This window comes from Mus caroli, unplaced genomic scaffold, assembly GCF_978045245.1.
Source record: "Mus caroli unplaced genomic scaffold, Mus_caroli_1 scaffold_6, whole genome shotgun sequence".
NCBI classification, from domain to species: domain Eukaryota; kingdom Metazoa; phylum Chordata; class Mammalia; order Rodentia; family Muridae; genus Mus; species Mus caroli.
This window is the reverse complement of record NW_028227261.1, coordinates 107,414,575-107,430,897: the sequence shown is the minus strand read 5'-3', so window position 1 is coordinate 107,430,897 and position 16,323 is coordinate 107,414,575. Positions and strand designations below refer to the sequence as shown.

The 16,323-nt window shown below is 49.7% G+C and overlaps 1 protein-coding gene across 1 annotated transcript in view; it reads left to right on the top strand.

Annotated features, from left to right (window-relative positions):
* Col15a1 (collagen type XV alpha 1 chain) overlaps positions 1–16,323 on the top strand; it is a 104,722-nt gene that overhangs the window by 72,329 nt on the left and 16,070 nt on the right. The window contains exons 18-29 of the mRNA XM_021160109.3: positions 190–225; positions 325–408; positions 1,980–2,045; positions 4,067–4,102; positions 6,624–6,686; positions 8,526–8,594; positions 8,701–8,736; positions 11,508–11,561; positions 11,658–11,717; positions 12,428–12,496; positions 12,614–12,655; positions 15,321–15,366. Of these exons, the coding sequence (XP_021015768.1) occupies positions 190–225; positions 325–408; positions 1,980–2,045; positions 4,067–4,102; positions 6,624–6,686; positions 8,526–8,594; positions 8,701–8,736; positions 11,508–11,561; positions 11,658–11,717; positions 12,428–12,496; positions 12,614–12,655; positions 15,321–15,366 (661 nt within the window). The remainder of the gene's footprint in view (positions 1–189; positions 226–324; positions 409–1,979; positions 2,046–4,066; positions 4,103–6,623; positions 6,687–8,525; positions 8,595–8,700; positions 8,737–11,507; positions 11,562–11,657; positions 11,718–12,427; positions 12,497–12,613; positions 12,656–15,320; positions 15,367–16,323) is intronic.

Below are 16,323 nucleotides of genomic sequence, written 5' to 3'. Positions count from 1 at the left end.
TCTGTGGATTGTTGTGTGTGGGGACCTCTCTTCTGAGTCTAGAATGGGAATTTCCCCCTTGTCCTTTGCTCCATCTTCTGGGACAGCATCCATCGGAGAGCTTAGGGAGAGATGCAAGAAGGTAGCATGCACCAGCGAACAGGAGAAAAACCAAAGATGTCTAGTCATCTGTTTGCTTATTTTTGTCAGGGTCCCAAAGGAGAAAAAGGAGAGCAAGGAGCCAAGGTAAGTTAGCCCATTGGAGGCAGGGTCTTTCTAGAAGGTCATAGAAGCATTATCCATGGACTGTGAGCATTGCTCTTTACTTCCCTCTGCTCTAACTAGGGTGAACGAGGAGCAGATGGAACCAGCACTATGGGGCCGCCTGGGCCCAGGGGCCCACCTGGGCATGTCGAGGTTCTGTCCAGTGTGAGTATCACCCAGGTTGAAGCTTTGCCACATGTTTTCTGCTTTGCTAAGGGGGAATAGCAGGCAACCTGTCACTTCAGGACTTTGAGGCTGGTGGCTATACAGGGTGTCCCTGCCTGCACCTGCCAGCATGCTAACCTATCTGTTCCTATCCCCTCCATGCCACCACACTTGTACATACAACTCTTCTACTGGGCAGGGTCAGGAATCAGACAACCGCCTGGAAAGTACTGGAGTCTCAAGGAAGCCCCAGATTAAGTGCCCCCAAAAGCTCTTAGCCAGTTGAGAAGTCAAGTCAAAGCTGGACACACAGGCCTGAGATCACTTTCACTGCTGGCAGAGAGAGTACTGATGTCTGCAACCCTGTGGGCGAGCCACTAATTCCAGAATCCAGCCATACTACTGAGTAGAGTAATTCTAGAGTCAGACAAGAGAGAGAAGGACAGTACTGAGCATGCTCCAAACTGCCATCAGGAAGCATCCCCCATCTTCCAGAGTGCGGGTAAAGAGGAGCTAGGGTTATACCCCTGAGGGCCAGTTCTTATTGGGAGGTGTCTTCAGAAGAGCTCATTGGATGGCTCTTTGTTTTAAAAAATCTGTTAGTAGTCATATTCCAAAATCTCACATGAAAAGCTTACCATGTGGGTGAGTAAAGCAAGCCTCGTTCCACTCTGACCCCCCATTCCCGAGGAGGCATCGATATGCCCCCGATTTCCAGGGAGGCAGTAGTGTGTGGTTTTCCTGTCACCATCAATCCCTATGAGGAAGCAAAGGCTCGGTAATGCCTCCCCTTCCACCTGCCCCTTACCTTCTGCCTGTTCATACCTGAGTGTCATTTAAACCTCTGTGTCTGCCGTCAGCATTCTGATGCAGACACTCATGCCAAAAGAAAAAGTCCCCAAAACCTGGGAAAAGAATGGCCAGGGTTAAGAGGAGAAAGAGTAGGATTTAAAAGTGCCAAGCCCATGGGGATGGAAGTAGACAATCTTGAGCACTTGTGGGGGAAGTGTAAATTGCATGGCCCCTTTGGAGGGCTCCCTGACAGTCTGTTCAAACTAAAAATAGATGTCTTCCAGAATCGCACATAGAAAGCTCCACACAAGATGATGGAGTAGGGGAGAATGAGTTGAAGGGGAGGGGACAGGGCCTAATGCCATTTATCTAAAGTAATGACATACATGAGTTATATTACACACATACACACACACACACACACACACACACACACATACACACACACACACACACACATACACACAGACACACAGACACACACACTTTATATGGGCACATGTATGTATGCATGTATGTATGTATGTATGCATGTGCTTATAACTTTAAAAGAGAAGGAATTCATCTACTGGATAATTTTAAAGCTAATTTAAAAGGAAAAGTGACAGGCAGGCTGGGGCTGTTTGACGGGGAGTGGGAGGGCTGGGTGTGTTTGGCAGTGACTTTGGGGTGTGATCAATGTACTCCATACTGGGTGACTTCAATTAAGGTCTCTTTGCCAGAAGCAAGGAGGAGCACTTGTCTTTCTTTGTCCTTACTGTGAATTTTTTCTCTTTCAGTCTTTGATCAACATCACCAATGGATCCATGAATTTCTCAGACATTCCTGAGCTCATGGGGCCTCCGGTTTGTATCTGCATCTGCCCTTGGGTGAGGTCTCTACCCAGATGCCCCCGTGGAAAGGGTTGAATTTTAGCTCCGGAGTCTCTCAACGTCGGAAAGAAGGAAGCCTGCATCTTTGAGTTTATATAACACTAAGTCTCTGGTGCAGAGTTGTGTTCAGGGAGGAGAATGTTCAGTCCTGTGCACCAGAAATCTGTGTGAGATGGGAGAGCACCTGGAACCACCGCCTCCTGGGCGGGATCGTGGGCCTACACGTATCTGCTCAGTCTCATTTCTTGGAACAGGATGCTGCTAATGGGACACTGGAGCCAGAGGAGTATTGATACCCACTTCACCCCTCCTCACCCCATTTTAGAGATAAATAAATCAACATATGGGGGAACTCAGTGTCCCCCTCGAGGCTCATGGTTGTCAGGGTCTCAAAAGAAGGAAGGCGTTCCCATGGCATCTGACGGGGACCAGGGAGGAGAAATGCTGGCCATAGGAGCCTTGGAGGTCCACCCTCATCTCTAATGCCCACTCAGAGCCCCTGGTTCTCTCTCCAGACGTTGGGACAATTTATATGAGGTAGAGGAGATGAAAGTGCTTGGTACCCCATGGCACTTGACAAGTCACTCTGGAGCCAGAGATACATGCCTGTAGCTTTGCATAGCGGATGTCTGCTGGGGCAGCCCACCCCGCAGCACCCAGGGAGGTCCGCCATCCATGTTGGGTGGGTGGCGAGGGAAAGGACCTGGAATATACCTCGAGATTTCTGCAGCTATCTGGAAGATGCCTCTGCCCCAGCAGCATCTGTGAGGCTCATTCTACCATGACCTCTCCTGCGCTGTGTCTCATGGGGTTCCCATCCATTGATTGCTACTGAAATGAGTAATCCAAAGACCCAATACTCAAAGTCCAAGGCAGGCAAGGCACTGGGCAAAAGTCCATTCACAGGGGTCTTTGTTCTCCCTAGAACTGCTAGAGAGAGGTTTAGGGTGCTAGTGGGTGGGTAGCAGAGCAAGAGGAGATGGCCTAAACACGAACTCCCGCGTCTCTGAGCTGCTAGGTACCCTGAGCCCTTGGTAGATGGATCCCAGGCCTCGCCTTCCGTACTTTGTTCCCCATCGACGTCCTCCTGAGGGTGAATCCAGGTCCTCCTCATCCTTAAGGCTGGATCAACCTACTTACTCTGTAGCAGCTTCCTCCTAAGGGGACTCAAGTATTACATTCATGTCTCCACCCTCTAGCCACTGGGTTAAAGAAACTTTTTTCTAACTAGTTCTTTTTAAAATGTAATTTCTTAACAGTGTGTGTGTGTGTGTGTGTGTGTGTGTGTGTGTGTGTGTTTTGAAGGGCATGTGATGAAATGGGGATGTGTGTGCCACAGAGTGCACATGGCGGTCAGAGGACAAATTGGTAGAGTTGGTTCACTGCTACCTGTTTTTACCCATGTAAACCATCAGGCTTGACAGCATACACTTTTATCTGCTGAGCCATCTTGCTGACCCCTCTATGTAGTTCCTGTGTGTGTGTGTGTGTGTGTGTCTGTCTGTGTGTCTATCTATCTATCTATCTATCTATCCCGTCAAACTCCTGTCCCTTTAATAGCATCAGCAACCTGGACTTGTGACCCAGTGGGGTGAAGTACACTCTGTTTGCCAGACCCTCTAAAAATTCCCATCCCTTTCATAAAAGTCTAGCTCCCAGCGTGGACCCACTTCTCCCCTGGCCTCCAGCCTATCTTCAAGCCCATCTTCAGAGCTGACTTACCCAGGCTCCCATGCTGTCCGTCCCTGCCCCTGGGAACTTCTCACTGAGTCATCACTCAGAAGAAGCTCCTGTGGAGAACAGGGACAGTGACCCACAGTGGGTGGGAATGGGCTTAGATCCTTGGCAGGTCCCTGGGATCAGTGACTTACCCAGGTTCCCATGTCATCCCTGCTGGATTAAACGGGCTCAGGTCTTTGCCCTCCCGAGAGACTGTAGCCCATGAGGCACAGTACTCCCGACTCTGAAAACCCTTTGTGTTTGGTGTGTTGCAGGGGCCAGATGGTGTGCCCGGGCTGCCAGGATTTCCAGTAAGTACTGCAGTGGCTAGCTTCCACCTGTGCTCAGGGGCTGTGCTCGTTCTGTTTATACCCCTGAGATGCTGTTCCCTCATCCCTCACGACCAAGCCTTGCTCCATCGCACACACTCATATCTTTCATACTCTCCGCAGACATGTCCTCTCCTTTGAGACCCATAGGGTTTATTTTTAACCATCTCATATTCATTTTTTTCTGCCGTAAGTGTCAGGTTCTCCTGTGTGTATCTACTTTTATGATAGCTACAGAGGGCTGGGTCTTATGTCTCTACCCCTGGGCCATCCAGCCCTGGGCAGTAGCTGGGTGACCCTAGCATATCAAGGAATAGTCTGTGAAGATGAGAGACATAGGAAGTCCGTGGTACACAAGGACAGAGGAGAGCCGTGGAGTGGAAGGCTGATAATTAACAGCCTGTGTGTGCCTTATTGGAAGGCGACACGTTTTTTGCATTAGCAGCTATCGGTTTAGTCAGAGTTTGTGCCTATGCAGAAAGCCAAGAGAGGCCCCAGGGGGAGAGCTGCACTGCTTCTTTGAAACTCCACAACTTGGAAAGGCCTGAGGTGCTGTGTCCGGAACAAATGAAGAAAACAGATAAAAGCCCCGTAGGAGTGTGTTCCTGATGGCTGAACTGGGGTTGATCTCCGCTTATCTTTACATACTTTTTGGAACTTTTAATACAATGACGCTTTTTTCCCTTTTTTAAGTGAGCATAAATTATGAAGAGGGTTAAAAAATACCATATTCACTAGACATTAGAACAGAAGAGGGAGTGAGCAGCAAACATCCTTGTGGTTAGCGGGGGTGGGAGTGGGGGAAGAGATCTGACCTCTTAGCTGCAGCCCCCGAGGTGGCTGCTTCAAGTCTGAGGGCACATTCTGGAACATTCCAACATGCTTTCCTCCATGAGAATGGTTGTGTGCTCTGAGGGGAACACTGCAGAAAGTTAGGGAGGTCGCAGGAACAGGAGCCAGGCCACATACCTCAGACGTGAGTCTTCGTCTGACAGATTTGGCCCTAGTTGTCCTTTCCTTAAAATTATTTTAAAAAGAAAATGAACAAAAAGTTCACCGCTAAACAATAACACTCAAATGTTTTCAGGACGCTGCTGTGATGGGTAGCAGACCCTTTCGCCTATCTTGCTAAATAGCAATAAAGTAATAAAATGCCTTGGGGCAGTGGGCACCATGAGTGGGCAAGTCATTGTCACGAATGTTCTGTGTCTGCTGGAGTTGGGGATCATGAACCCTGGCTGAAGTGTAGGATTTGGCTCTGCAGAGGGTGCTGGGTAGCCCAGCAAGGGGTAGGGGCTGGGGCACAAACGTTAGTGCAGGGGCAACAGGTCTGGTGTGAGGAGGTCAAGGGAACAAAGTAACCTCTATGATGTGGGAGATGACATGTGAGTTCCAGCCAAGATTAATGGCAGGCTAGGATGCTGGATCCCATCTTGTGATGTGGATGTTGGGCCGGCACATAGAGGATGCCCAGGGTGGCTGGGTGAGTCAGACCAGGGGGACCAGGTAAAAGCAAGTCCGGGTCTGCCCGCCTGAAGGAACCAACAGTCAAAGGAGTTGATGTCTAGGCGAGCAGGAATTTCTCTACCAAAGAGTTAAAAGGCAGGAAAGAGGTGTTACTGGGAGTCTTGGGGAGTTCCAGCAGCAGATCTATCCTATACCACGGAATCAGGGTCTCTGTATGGGGTTCCCACTCTTATTAATAAAAGAATTAAGAACATACTTACATGGAGGCACAATGACATTTTATTAGCATTTAGATGGAAACCCCAGAGTAGGCAAGCTGTAAATCTCACAGCTGCCTGGAAGAGGAGAAAGGAGAAGATAAACATGGAGATCAGCCTTCTGGTGGCAGGAGACCACCCAGGGGCACGAGTCTTAAGAAAAAGCAAGGAAGTCAAATCTTTGATTAGGAAGGAACTTAAAAAGCACCTTTCCGCTCTGGCCAGCATCCAAAAGAAAAGGACAGGAGAAATAGACCTATCTGGGGAAAGGATAGTTGACGGAGCCCCACCCCACCCCACCCCCCAAGTGCCTGGGAAGGAAAAGAGGTCTGACCTATCAGCTGCAGTCCCTAAGATGGCTGCTTCAAGTCTGAGGGCACATTCTGGAACATTCCAACATGCCTTCCTCCATGAGAATGGTTGTGCTCTGAGGGGGCCAGTCTTCCTAGGGGGCCAGTCTTCCCTAGCCAGCTCCATGAGATGCTCCACTGGGGCATCCTGCTCCAACGCAATGTGGGCTCTCCAGGCCTCCAATGCCCTTGGCTTCTGCCCAGTTCCTTGCCTCCTTACAGTTAGGAAAAGATCAGATCTAATCACAACTTCTGCCTGCTTGACAAGAGCTTGTTCTGAGAGAGGCTTGGGGGAGCCACAGAGACAAAGGCACAGAGACAGACAAGACAGACAGACAGACAGACAGACAGACAGAGAGAGATGTTTTCTGTTTGAGGAAAAAAAAAACTTTTAACCATAACACAATGCTCTCCAATGATTCTTTGCAGGGCCCCAGAGGACCAAAAGGTGACACCGGTGTGCCTGGATTCCCAGGGCTAAAAGGAGAACAGGTAGGGGCCCAGGTGGGGATGTGCTTGGATCTGGCTGGCCATTCCTATTTGGCCAACTGTTTCCTTCTGGAGACACAATCCCTACAGTGCAATTCAGTGACGTTTAAAAGATTCCCAATCATCACTATTCTCTCATACCTGGATGCTTTCTTTAATTAAAATTTATTGTCTTATTTTTTATATGTATGAGTGTTTTGCCTGCTTGTAACTCTGTATACCATATGCATGCAGTGATTGCTGAGGCCAGCAGGGGGCATCAAATCCCTTGAAACTGAAGATAATGAAGGTTGTTAGGAGCACGTGGGTGCTGGGACTTGAACCCCAGTCCTCTGGAAGAAGGTTCATGCATTCCCTTCTCCATTTGTGTGCTACCCCTCTCTCATCGTTTGATCCCCTAGGGATCCTGGCAGTTTCTTTCTTATACCAAGTATACTAGGAAGACAAAACAGGAGTCTAGTGAAGATGGTGAGGGTACCCCCTTACCCCCACCCCCACCCCACCGCCATTTCAGAGGTTGCACATGGGTGGGGCTATACCTCCCTGAAGAGTCTAAAAGGAGCATCTTTGAGAGGACTAAGGACTGGAAGTTTCTCTGGGCTTTCTTTCTCATGCACCACATTGCCCCCAGGACAAAAAAAGAGGCCCCAGAGACTTGGTCTTCAACACTAGGAAGCAGAGAGCTCAGTGTGTTGGGCCAAGTTTAAAAGCACTTGAGAGTGGTGATGTCTGCCTCCCTATGGTGGGCTGGCAGAGAAAGGGTGGGATTGGGTTGACTCTCGCAATTCTTGTTTCCCATGTTCCTTTTTCTATGTGGCAAGGTAGGTAGACCTAAGACTCTAGGTCCCAGAGGCTACTCCTGCTGCTAATTCTCTGTCACTTTAAGTGTCTGGGACAGCCACCAGGCAGCTCTGCTCCAGCTCTCACAGCAACTGTACCTCCTGCCGCTCTGCCTCTAATGCTTTTGTGCTTGCCTCTTCCTGCTGCTCAGGACTGCCTTTCCTCGCCAACAAAGTGGTAAGACCCACGCGTCAGCTGCGGGCTTTGGGGGATGGAGAGGCTTCCCTGCTCACTTTGATGCCCTACCTGGCCACTTTCAACGGTGGAAAGGAGGTTGCTGTATTGCCAGCCCAGTTGCCCAGGGCTAGTGCAGAGGCCTAGAAGGATGCTAGTTTCAACACATGGCTTTTGTTTCTGCATGCATGTCTTTTCTAGGGATAGTAGATGAGCCTATTGAGGGCAGGATTTAAGAGCAGTATCCTGCATCCTTACCCCCAAATCTCCCATCATCTGTTGCCCAGCATCTAGGATAACTCTAACTAACCAATAAGCTATTTGCACAGAGGCTTGAAGAATGGAGGACACCTGCACATCAAGACAGGTGGCTCTTGTGTGGAGAGAGGCGGGCACCGTGCTTATAGTGTTGCCTCTCCTAGTTTCAGCTATTTAAACAACAACAATAAGGATTCTTGGAGGGGACAAGTCTCAAGTCATTTGGAAAGCAAACTATCAGATTTGATAGGAGCTAGATGTCTAGGATGCCCTGGAAGGACAGGGCATGCTGGGGCAGGATGCTGGGGTCTGAGAATGAGGGTACAGATCTGTCCTCCTTTTGGAGCCCTTGAGGGTGCACTTGAACAGTTAACTTAGACAACTCATAGAAGATCTCAGAAAACATTCCATCATGCAAGAGACTTTTCTAATCCTTTAGCAAGAAGGCTTTGCTTGAGTGGCGGGGCTGAAGGGGTGGTCTAAAGGTCAGAACCCATGGCAGCAGGACGGAGAGCTCTCAAACAAGGCGGCAGGAGGAGGCTGGACCTTAAAAGATTCTCTGCATTGCAGGGTGAGAAGGGAGAGCCTGGAGCCATCTTGACTGGGGACATCCCTCTGGAAATGATGAAGGGGAGAAAGGTAATTCTGCCAGCCCACCCTGAGGGCAGACACGCTTTGGCTTGCCATCTTTGGTTGTTTCTTAAGAAGTGTTTTCTGAGTGACAAGTGCCTGTCTCCTGTTGTAGGGTGAACCTGGAATCCATGGTGCACCGGGACCCATGGTAAGCTGGGGGGTCTCTCCACTGGGTTGGGACAAGGGCTCAAACCTTTACCGTTCTTTGGCTCACTTAGATTGAGTTATTCTACTTGTGAAAATATAAAAGGTAATGCAGTAACAGGTGGCAGAGCATGTGTCTGTTTGTGGGAGACAAACTACAGTGGTTGCCAGGCCTACACAAGACTTTCAAAAATAAACAAAACAGGGATGGAGGGAAGAGAGATGGGGTTCAGTGGTTAAGAACACCTGCTGTTCTTGCAGAGGACCCAGGTGTAGTTCCCAATACCCACATGGTGAATTAGCTGTCTATAACTCCAGTTCCAGGGGACCTGTCACTCTCTTCTAGCTTCAGTGGTCACCAGGCATGAATCTAATACACATTCATACATGCAGGCAGAACACTCATACATATAATAATAAATAAATCTAAACAGCAATAAACAACCCCCCACTGGTTGACATAGGAGTGTCCCACTTCTCACTCCTGCATAATCCTCTGTGGCTACTTCCTGCTCAACCTCTGCCCTCCAACAGTGACTCCAGCATCTTTTGGATCCAAAGTCACAAGAGTTGTCTAGTTGGAAGCCAAGACAGGAGAAAGAAGAAGGGACGATAAAGGGGACTGGGCATCACCCTTGCATGTTCCACTGGTCAGAACTCAGATTCTTGGGTGGGGGGGAGGGGGGCTCGGATATGTAGTGTAGCTGTGTGTCCAGGAAGAAGAGTAGAACTGTGAGAACTAACAGATGCCAGGGAGCCCCACAAGGACCCTCAGGTAGTACTGGGTCTGCCGTGTTATTGCTTTGGGGGCGGGGTATGCCCTCTTCTCACTTTCTGGGCTTCTTCCTGCCCATCTGTATGATAAATGGATTGGATTCCTGCTAGATAGTATCACAGGCTCTTTGACTTTGCTCTTTTAAAAACAGGTAGCACACTTGGACTTTTGAACACTTTGGAGTTCTTTCTTCTAAGAATGAACTCTAAACTTCCCTGTTGAGCATACACACACACACACACACACACACACACAACCTCAAATGAAGAAAGATCAGGTGTGGCTCACCGCTGAAGGTCAGGCTCTGTGCAAGCTTCCTAAGGGACATCTCTTTTCAGCCTCACACTCCTCTGGTGTGATCACATGACCCTCCTCCCCCCAAGTCTATAGACAAGGAAACAGGGGTTCAAAGAAGATAAGTAATGTGTAAGAAAGTAGGAGACTTGAGGCCAACCTGGCATGCCCTGTATCTGGTGGGGCTCCCTTCCCCACCTCCACCCCTCCACACAACCTCCGAGAGATAAGCTGCAATCTATCTATCTATCTATCTATCTATCTATCTATCTATCTATCTATCTATCAAAGCACAGTGAGTGTCAAAGTTCACACGGCATCTGTTTGACTGAAGCTGGACCTCAGGCCTGGGGAGAAAGGTTTGCACGTGAGTGAATGCCTATGTGTTCCAAGCACATCCTTCAGGAAACCTTCTGAGGCTTTTGAGTCCCTGAAGTCAGGCAGAAAAGACCAAATATAGACTCCATGGGCTGAGAGTGAAGGCAGATGGGAGAGTCTTGTTCCCAACTGGTTAACCACTCAGTAACCTCCAGCTCTATGGGAAATGCAAACAGTTAGTAGTGGGGCCAGCAGGAGGCTCCAGATGGCTATGGCGGGTGTCCCACTGAAGGCCAGCTTGTGCACAGCTTGCCAAACACAGGCAATAAGGGCACCTTTTAATTTGCATAATGCTTCCATCTGGGCTAACTATGGCCCTAGAGACCAGTGTAGCTTACGACTCTTCTACAAATATGCTAAGGCTTGTTACTCAAAGTGTGGTCTGTGGATCAGCGTCCCCAGCATCACCTGGGAGCTTAGTAACAATGCAGAACGGCAGGCCCTGGCCCATATACCAGCTCAGACACTCTTCATCTGCACTTTCATGAGACCCAGGACACTCCATGTACATGCGCACATGGGGAATGTTCCAGAGAACCACCTACCAAGTGGCCCACCCATGCCCTGGAAACTCCCTCTATTTTTGCTTTTCACTTCCCTGAGAGTAATATATATTGGAGATTTTTTCATGCTGACCCTCTCTTAAATGCATCTTTTAGGGCATGCTATCTATAGTAATGGCGGTGGGCAGAGGGGCACATAATTATAGCTGCTATTCCTCAGGCTCCAGTAGACAAAATGATTCCTGCCAGGAGCTTGGATCAGGGCAGTGACTTAAGAAGTGTGTGGACCCAGAAAACCATCACTGGAGAAGGGTCTGTGGGTCAGGGACTCTACAGGAGGACCGAGGCATTGTTCTGAGGCTGGGCTTCAAGATGAGTGGGGGTGGGGCAGAGACTACCACCCTCCAGCCTGTTCTTGGGCACACTGGCACAGGGAGGAGCAGAGCTGATTCAGAGTAAAGGACATGGGGATCCTGGAATGAATGACCAATGCAAAGCTCCATGTTCTGTGCCAGCCTAGCATGTGAGCACCTGGGCGGGTGAGGCACGAAGCTGCTGGCTTCTTGCTATTTCTTCCGTTCCGACTGGGGTGGTCCTGGCTGTGTAGCCTTTAGAAAAGTTGGGAGATCTGAAGGTCTGAGCAAATGCTTCTAGCTGAGGAGAAGCAGGAGACCAGGAACTGGGCAGGCGGGTACTCCAGGACCATTGCTAATGTCCCTTCATCCTGTCCCTGCTGCTCTCCCTACAAGAGCAGTCCCAGCACTCCCCTATCTCTGGACTCTGAGTTTCAGACATTTGCTAGCCTGGTGCTTGTTTTGCTTCTAGGGACCCAAAGGACCACCAGGACACAAAGGAGAGTTTGGCCTCCCAGGACGACCTGTAGGTATCAGTGTTCCCCAGACTAAAGGATGGGGCATGTGGTGGCAAAGCTGACCCACAGCAAAAGCTCACTAAGGCATCTTGTGTGCATCTCAGGGTCGCCCAGGACTGAATGGCCTCAAGGGTGCCAAAGGAGATCGAGGAGTCATGCTGCCTGTGAGTACCATGGCTACTTCTGCACCTCATGCCCTGGGGGTGCAGTGCAGACAGATCCTGTTAGAGTGCCCAGTACCTCGAAGTTCAATGAGTGGGGCCTGCAGAATGTGTGCTCAGGGAAACTTTCTTTCTCCATTGCTTCCAGAGGTGCTCACACTCGCCCCCCCCCCCATCTCACTCTCAGGAGGGTCCTGTGTCCCACCTAGACCATTCCCGTGCTGAAGAGTGTCAGTCTCCCCAATGCAGACACCAGACAGAAAGGAGAAGGAAAGAAAAAGGGTTCTATGCATCCTGTGTCCTCCTCCTTGCTCCCCATCCTGTGTCCTCCCTCCTTGCTCCCACACACAGCCCAGGAATGCAGATCTTAACGGAGCATTGCTCTGGGAACCAGAATCTGGGTTCCAATTTCAGTTCTCTGTGAGCTGCTGTGTGGCTCTGAGCAGGTTGTATCCCCTCTCTGGGCCTCATTATTTGTGGGTGTCAGCCAGGATGGCATAGCTGTCCAGCTGTCTCCCGCATGCTTTACCAACCCTTTGCAGTACGGCCCGGTGTGGGAGTGCTCTGTGGATGGGCAGGCAGATTCCAGGCAGAAGCCACTCTAGTCTCCAGAAGCTCCTCCCTCCCAGCTTCCAGCTCAGAGTGTGTGGTAAATGCTGTAGCTGCCTCCCACATCCTTAAACACAGCAGCGGCTTTTCTTTTCTTCCTTCAGGGTCCACCTGGCCTACCTGGACCCCCAGGGCCCCCAGGGCCCCCTGGAGCTGTGGTTAACATCAAAGGTGTAAGTTAGGATGGGGTTGGGAGAGGCTTTCCTGGGGACCCTGCAGTGCGCACCAGATTGGCTTCAGCTGGTGTTAGGTTTCCTGATGCCTTCACCCCTCATATTCTCTTTCCACAGGCTGTTTTTCCAGTACCTGCCCGGCCACACTGCAAAACACCAGTAAGTAACTCCCATGTCTTCATGCAGCAGGCTAAGTACCAGTGCCTGTTTTAGGAAACGGATCCATCTTGCCTTGGGCACTTTTCCATTCCTGTGTGTCTACTCTCTGATATCATCTATCCACATATAGGCCCTTAAAGATCTAGAAGTTTCTAGATAACAGACCCTGGTAATGAAATACCACACACTGGCTTATTTTAACAGTGAGTCGTCTATTAGTGAAACAAACATTTGGCCTCAGGGGCGGGAGAAGCATAAAATTGCAAAATAGACTCCTTCTTAACCAAAAGAAGTGACAGAAACTCGTGGCCTCTGAGCTGAGAACTGGGGGTTAAAATTTGTAACTACTCAGCTCCACCCTCCTCAAAGATTGGGTTACCCAAGAGGCAAGCGTTATCTCTCCCAGTTATCATGGGAAGACAGCTACCCACAGAAGCTCTTTGGTTAGCCCAAGGTCACGGAGCGTGGGGCAGCTGGGACCACAGCTCAGATCTCCTGGTGACCAGGAAGCAGGTGCAGGCACTGTGATCCTTGCCCAGCCTCCCCCTCCCCCAGGCAGTTGGCAGCACTGTCTGTAGGATTTTGCCAGTATCATAGGGAGACATTTATTTCTGTGAGGAAACACGGGGACAAGGCATGAGTCATGAATCTGTGCGTAATCATTCTCTCATTCTTTCAGTAAATATTTACTGAGCTCTCCCCAGTGCCAAGGACTCTTGTTAGGCCCCGGGAGAACACAGGAATGACCTAGACAGACGTGGTCTCTCCTTTCTGGAGTTTGCAGATGATCATTTCAAAATATTCTTTGAAGTGGGCATACACTGATTCCCATGGGAGTGGGAATGCTGCTGGTCGCTGATGCCTCTAACTGATGCAGGCCGGCTGGCTGTGTATTGCCCTAGGCCTATGTCCAAATCTGACCTTTGAGGCGTCCATGTGGCCAGCCCATGGTCCAAGCATGCTAGCCTGGAAGGCAGAGCACGAGATCCCCCAGGGGACAGGGCTGAAGCTCCAAGTGAGCCCAACAGCAGCACCAAGGGCATGTTTATCCAGATAACTGCAGCGAGGCATGGTAATACTCCAAGAAAGCGCTGCATCTCCTCATACAAGGGCAGAGGCTGCCTAGGTCCCACTGTTTACCAGAGCTCAAGGTCCCTCCTCCCAACACAGCACCCCACTTCCTTACCACCTCCCACAAACAATCCCAACACATCAAGTATGAGACAGGAGACCACAAACTTTAGTCTGTTGTGGGAATGATACTGCAGTTGTACAACCTGTAGTGGAACCCTGTGTGGTATCTACACTCGAGGGATGGTGGGGCAATTATAGAGTGACTTAAAGTCAGTGCCAGGCTCAACGTAATTGGAATTAAGTTTTGTCTTGTTTTAATTTCCTGAGGCATACTGGGGCACCATGGCGTTTGGAGGCATGGGTGTTTCCTACGAGGTCCTCAAAGTAGACATGATCAAACAGAAACACACCCAGCACTTCGCAAGCATCTTCCAGTTCCATCAGTTTAACATCATGACAGTTTATACTCCTACCACCTTGCTTAACCACTTGTAAAAGTCGTCCTTAGATTTTCTTTCTGGAAGGTTCCTTCCTCTTCCCAATATCTTTTCATGATGACCCCTAAGCAGCTTGCAACCCCCACTTACAAGCACAGAAAGACCCCAGATTTAGATGGAGCATCTTCTGGGGAAAGATGGAGGCAGAGTGAGATGGTTACCTTTAATTGTCGACACAGAACAAATCAAATTGGCTGAGAAAAGAGTCTCAATAAGGAGCTGTCTAGATCAGATTGGCCTGGGATTATCTAGATTACCTAAGCCGAGACAGGAAACCTGCCCACTATACCCTAGGCACCAAACCCTAGGCAAGAGATTCTAAGCTGCCTAGGAGTGGAGAAAGTGAGCTGACACTCACGTGCATACATTAATTCATTGCTCTCTGCTCTTGACTGTGGATTTAATGTGACTAACTGCTTCCGTGCAATGCTGCCTTGACCTCACAGCAGTGATGGACTGTAACCTGGAGTTGTAAACCAAATAAACCCTTTCTCCCCTAAGTTGCTTTCGCTAGGGTTTCCAATCACAGTAACAAGGAATGAAGCTAAGACAGTTGAACAGTGTTATCCAGAACTGCTTGGATTCCAGACCCCTGTCACCTAATGAAGAGTCCATAAAAGCCCCTCCAATCTAATGACAACCCTGCTACTTGTCACTGCCACTGCTGCCTGACCTGTGCCTTATGCCTGTCTCTGATTACACTCAGTAGCAAAGCAGACGATTGGCCCAACTTCAGAACTTGCTCAGAGCTGGCTTGGACACTTGGCCTCACATGTGAGCCAATCCTAATTGATAACAAAGGAGGCCAAGACACTCAGCATTGGCTGCACTCACGAATGCAGTCTGAAAGCCTTGTGCTTCCCTTCTGCTTAGATTTTTGGCCAGAAATCTCAATGCTGTGTGCTCGAGGCCAGCTACATCATGGGTTTCCCAAATGAAGGCCTGAGAAGTCTGTGTTGAGGGTGCTGAGGAGTATGCGGTTCCAAAGCCAAATAGAAGCCTGGCCAGTGTCATTTCATCCTCTGCGATTTGTCCCCAGGACAAATGCTGGGTCAGGGCTTCCCATGTCTGACTGAGCCTTTCTCTCTCCCCAGGTTGGTACCGCTCACCCTGGCGACCCAGAGCTTGTCACTTTCCACGGTACACACTCTTTTCTTCACGGTTTCTCAGGGACATTCCTGATCTAGTGCTGGCCATGGATGAGGTGGTCAGGAGGGGCTAACGGGGCATGGGGGAGGGGTGGCAGCTGAGCTGTGGGACACACCTCTGTCTGCTTTCCTCATGGACCTGGTGCATCCTGGGTAGCGAGAAGCGCTCCCTCTGTTCATTCCTTTGCTGATCTGTTCAGAAGACAGTCATGGATGCCTGTTTGGTGCTGGCTGTCCCTCGCTGTTCCTGCCTCCTTAATCCTTAAAATAGTTCAAGTGACAGGAAAACTAATAATAGGACAGGAAGGATGTCTCAGCTGAAGAAGGCAAGGCCTGAGTCTCTGCGTTCAATCCCCAGAACCCACATCTATCATCATCATCATCATAAACAATAACTGCTGGGCTTGGTGGACAACATTGGGGGAATGACAGCCAAGGGCATCCTCTAGTCTTCGCACACATTTGCATACATGGGTATTGCACCTGTATATACTCACACAGACACATACACATACATACATATACACTCATACAGAGAGAGAGAGAGAGAGAGAGAGAGAGAGAGAGAGAGCTAATCCAAGAAAGCACCATGAGTACTTAGAAGACCATTGCCTAGTGTATCCATGGAAACGTCTCAGGGAGGCATGTTTGAAAGGCAGGACCCTAGGCCAGAGTGTAGCTCTGTGGCAGAGCACTCCCCTAGCATGTGTGAGTTCTTAGGTTTGGTCCACAGTGCTGTGAGGAGAGGGTAAGGCAAGACACAGTGATGCATAGTTATAACCCCACTACTCAAGAGGCTGAGCCAAGAGGATCATAAGTTCAATGTCAGCATCTGTCTTACATCAATCTTGTGGAACCTGCCTGGTCCTAACCTCCTGGTAGAGCTTGTGAGAAACCTTGTTCAGCCTCTCTCTCTCTCTCTCTCTCTCTCTCTCTCTCTCTCTCTCTC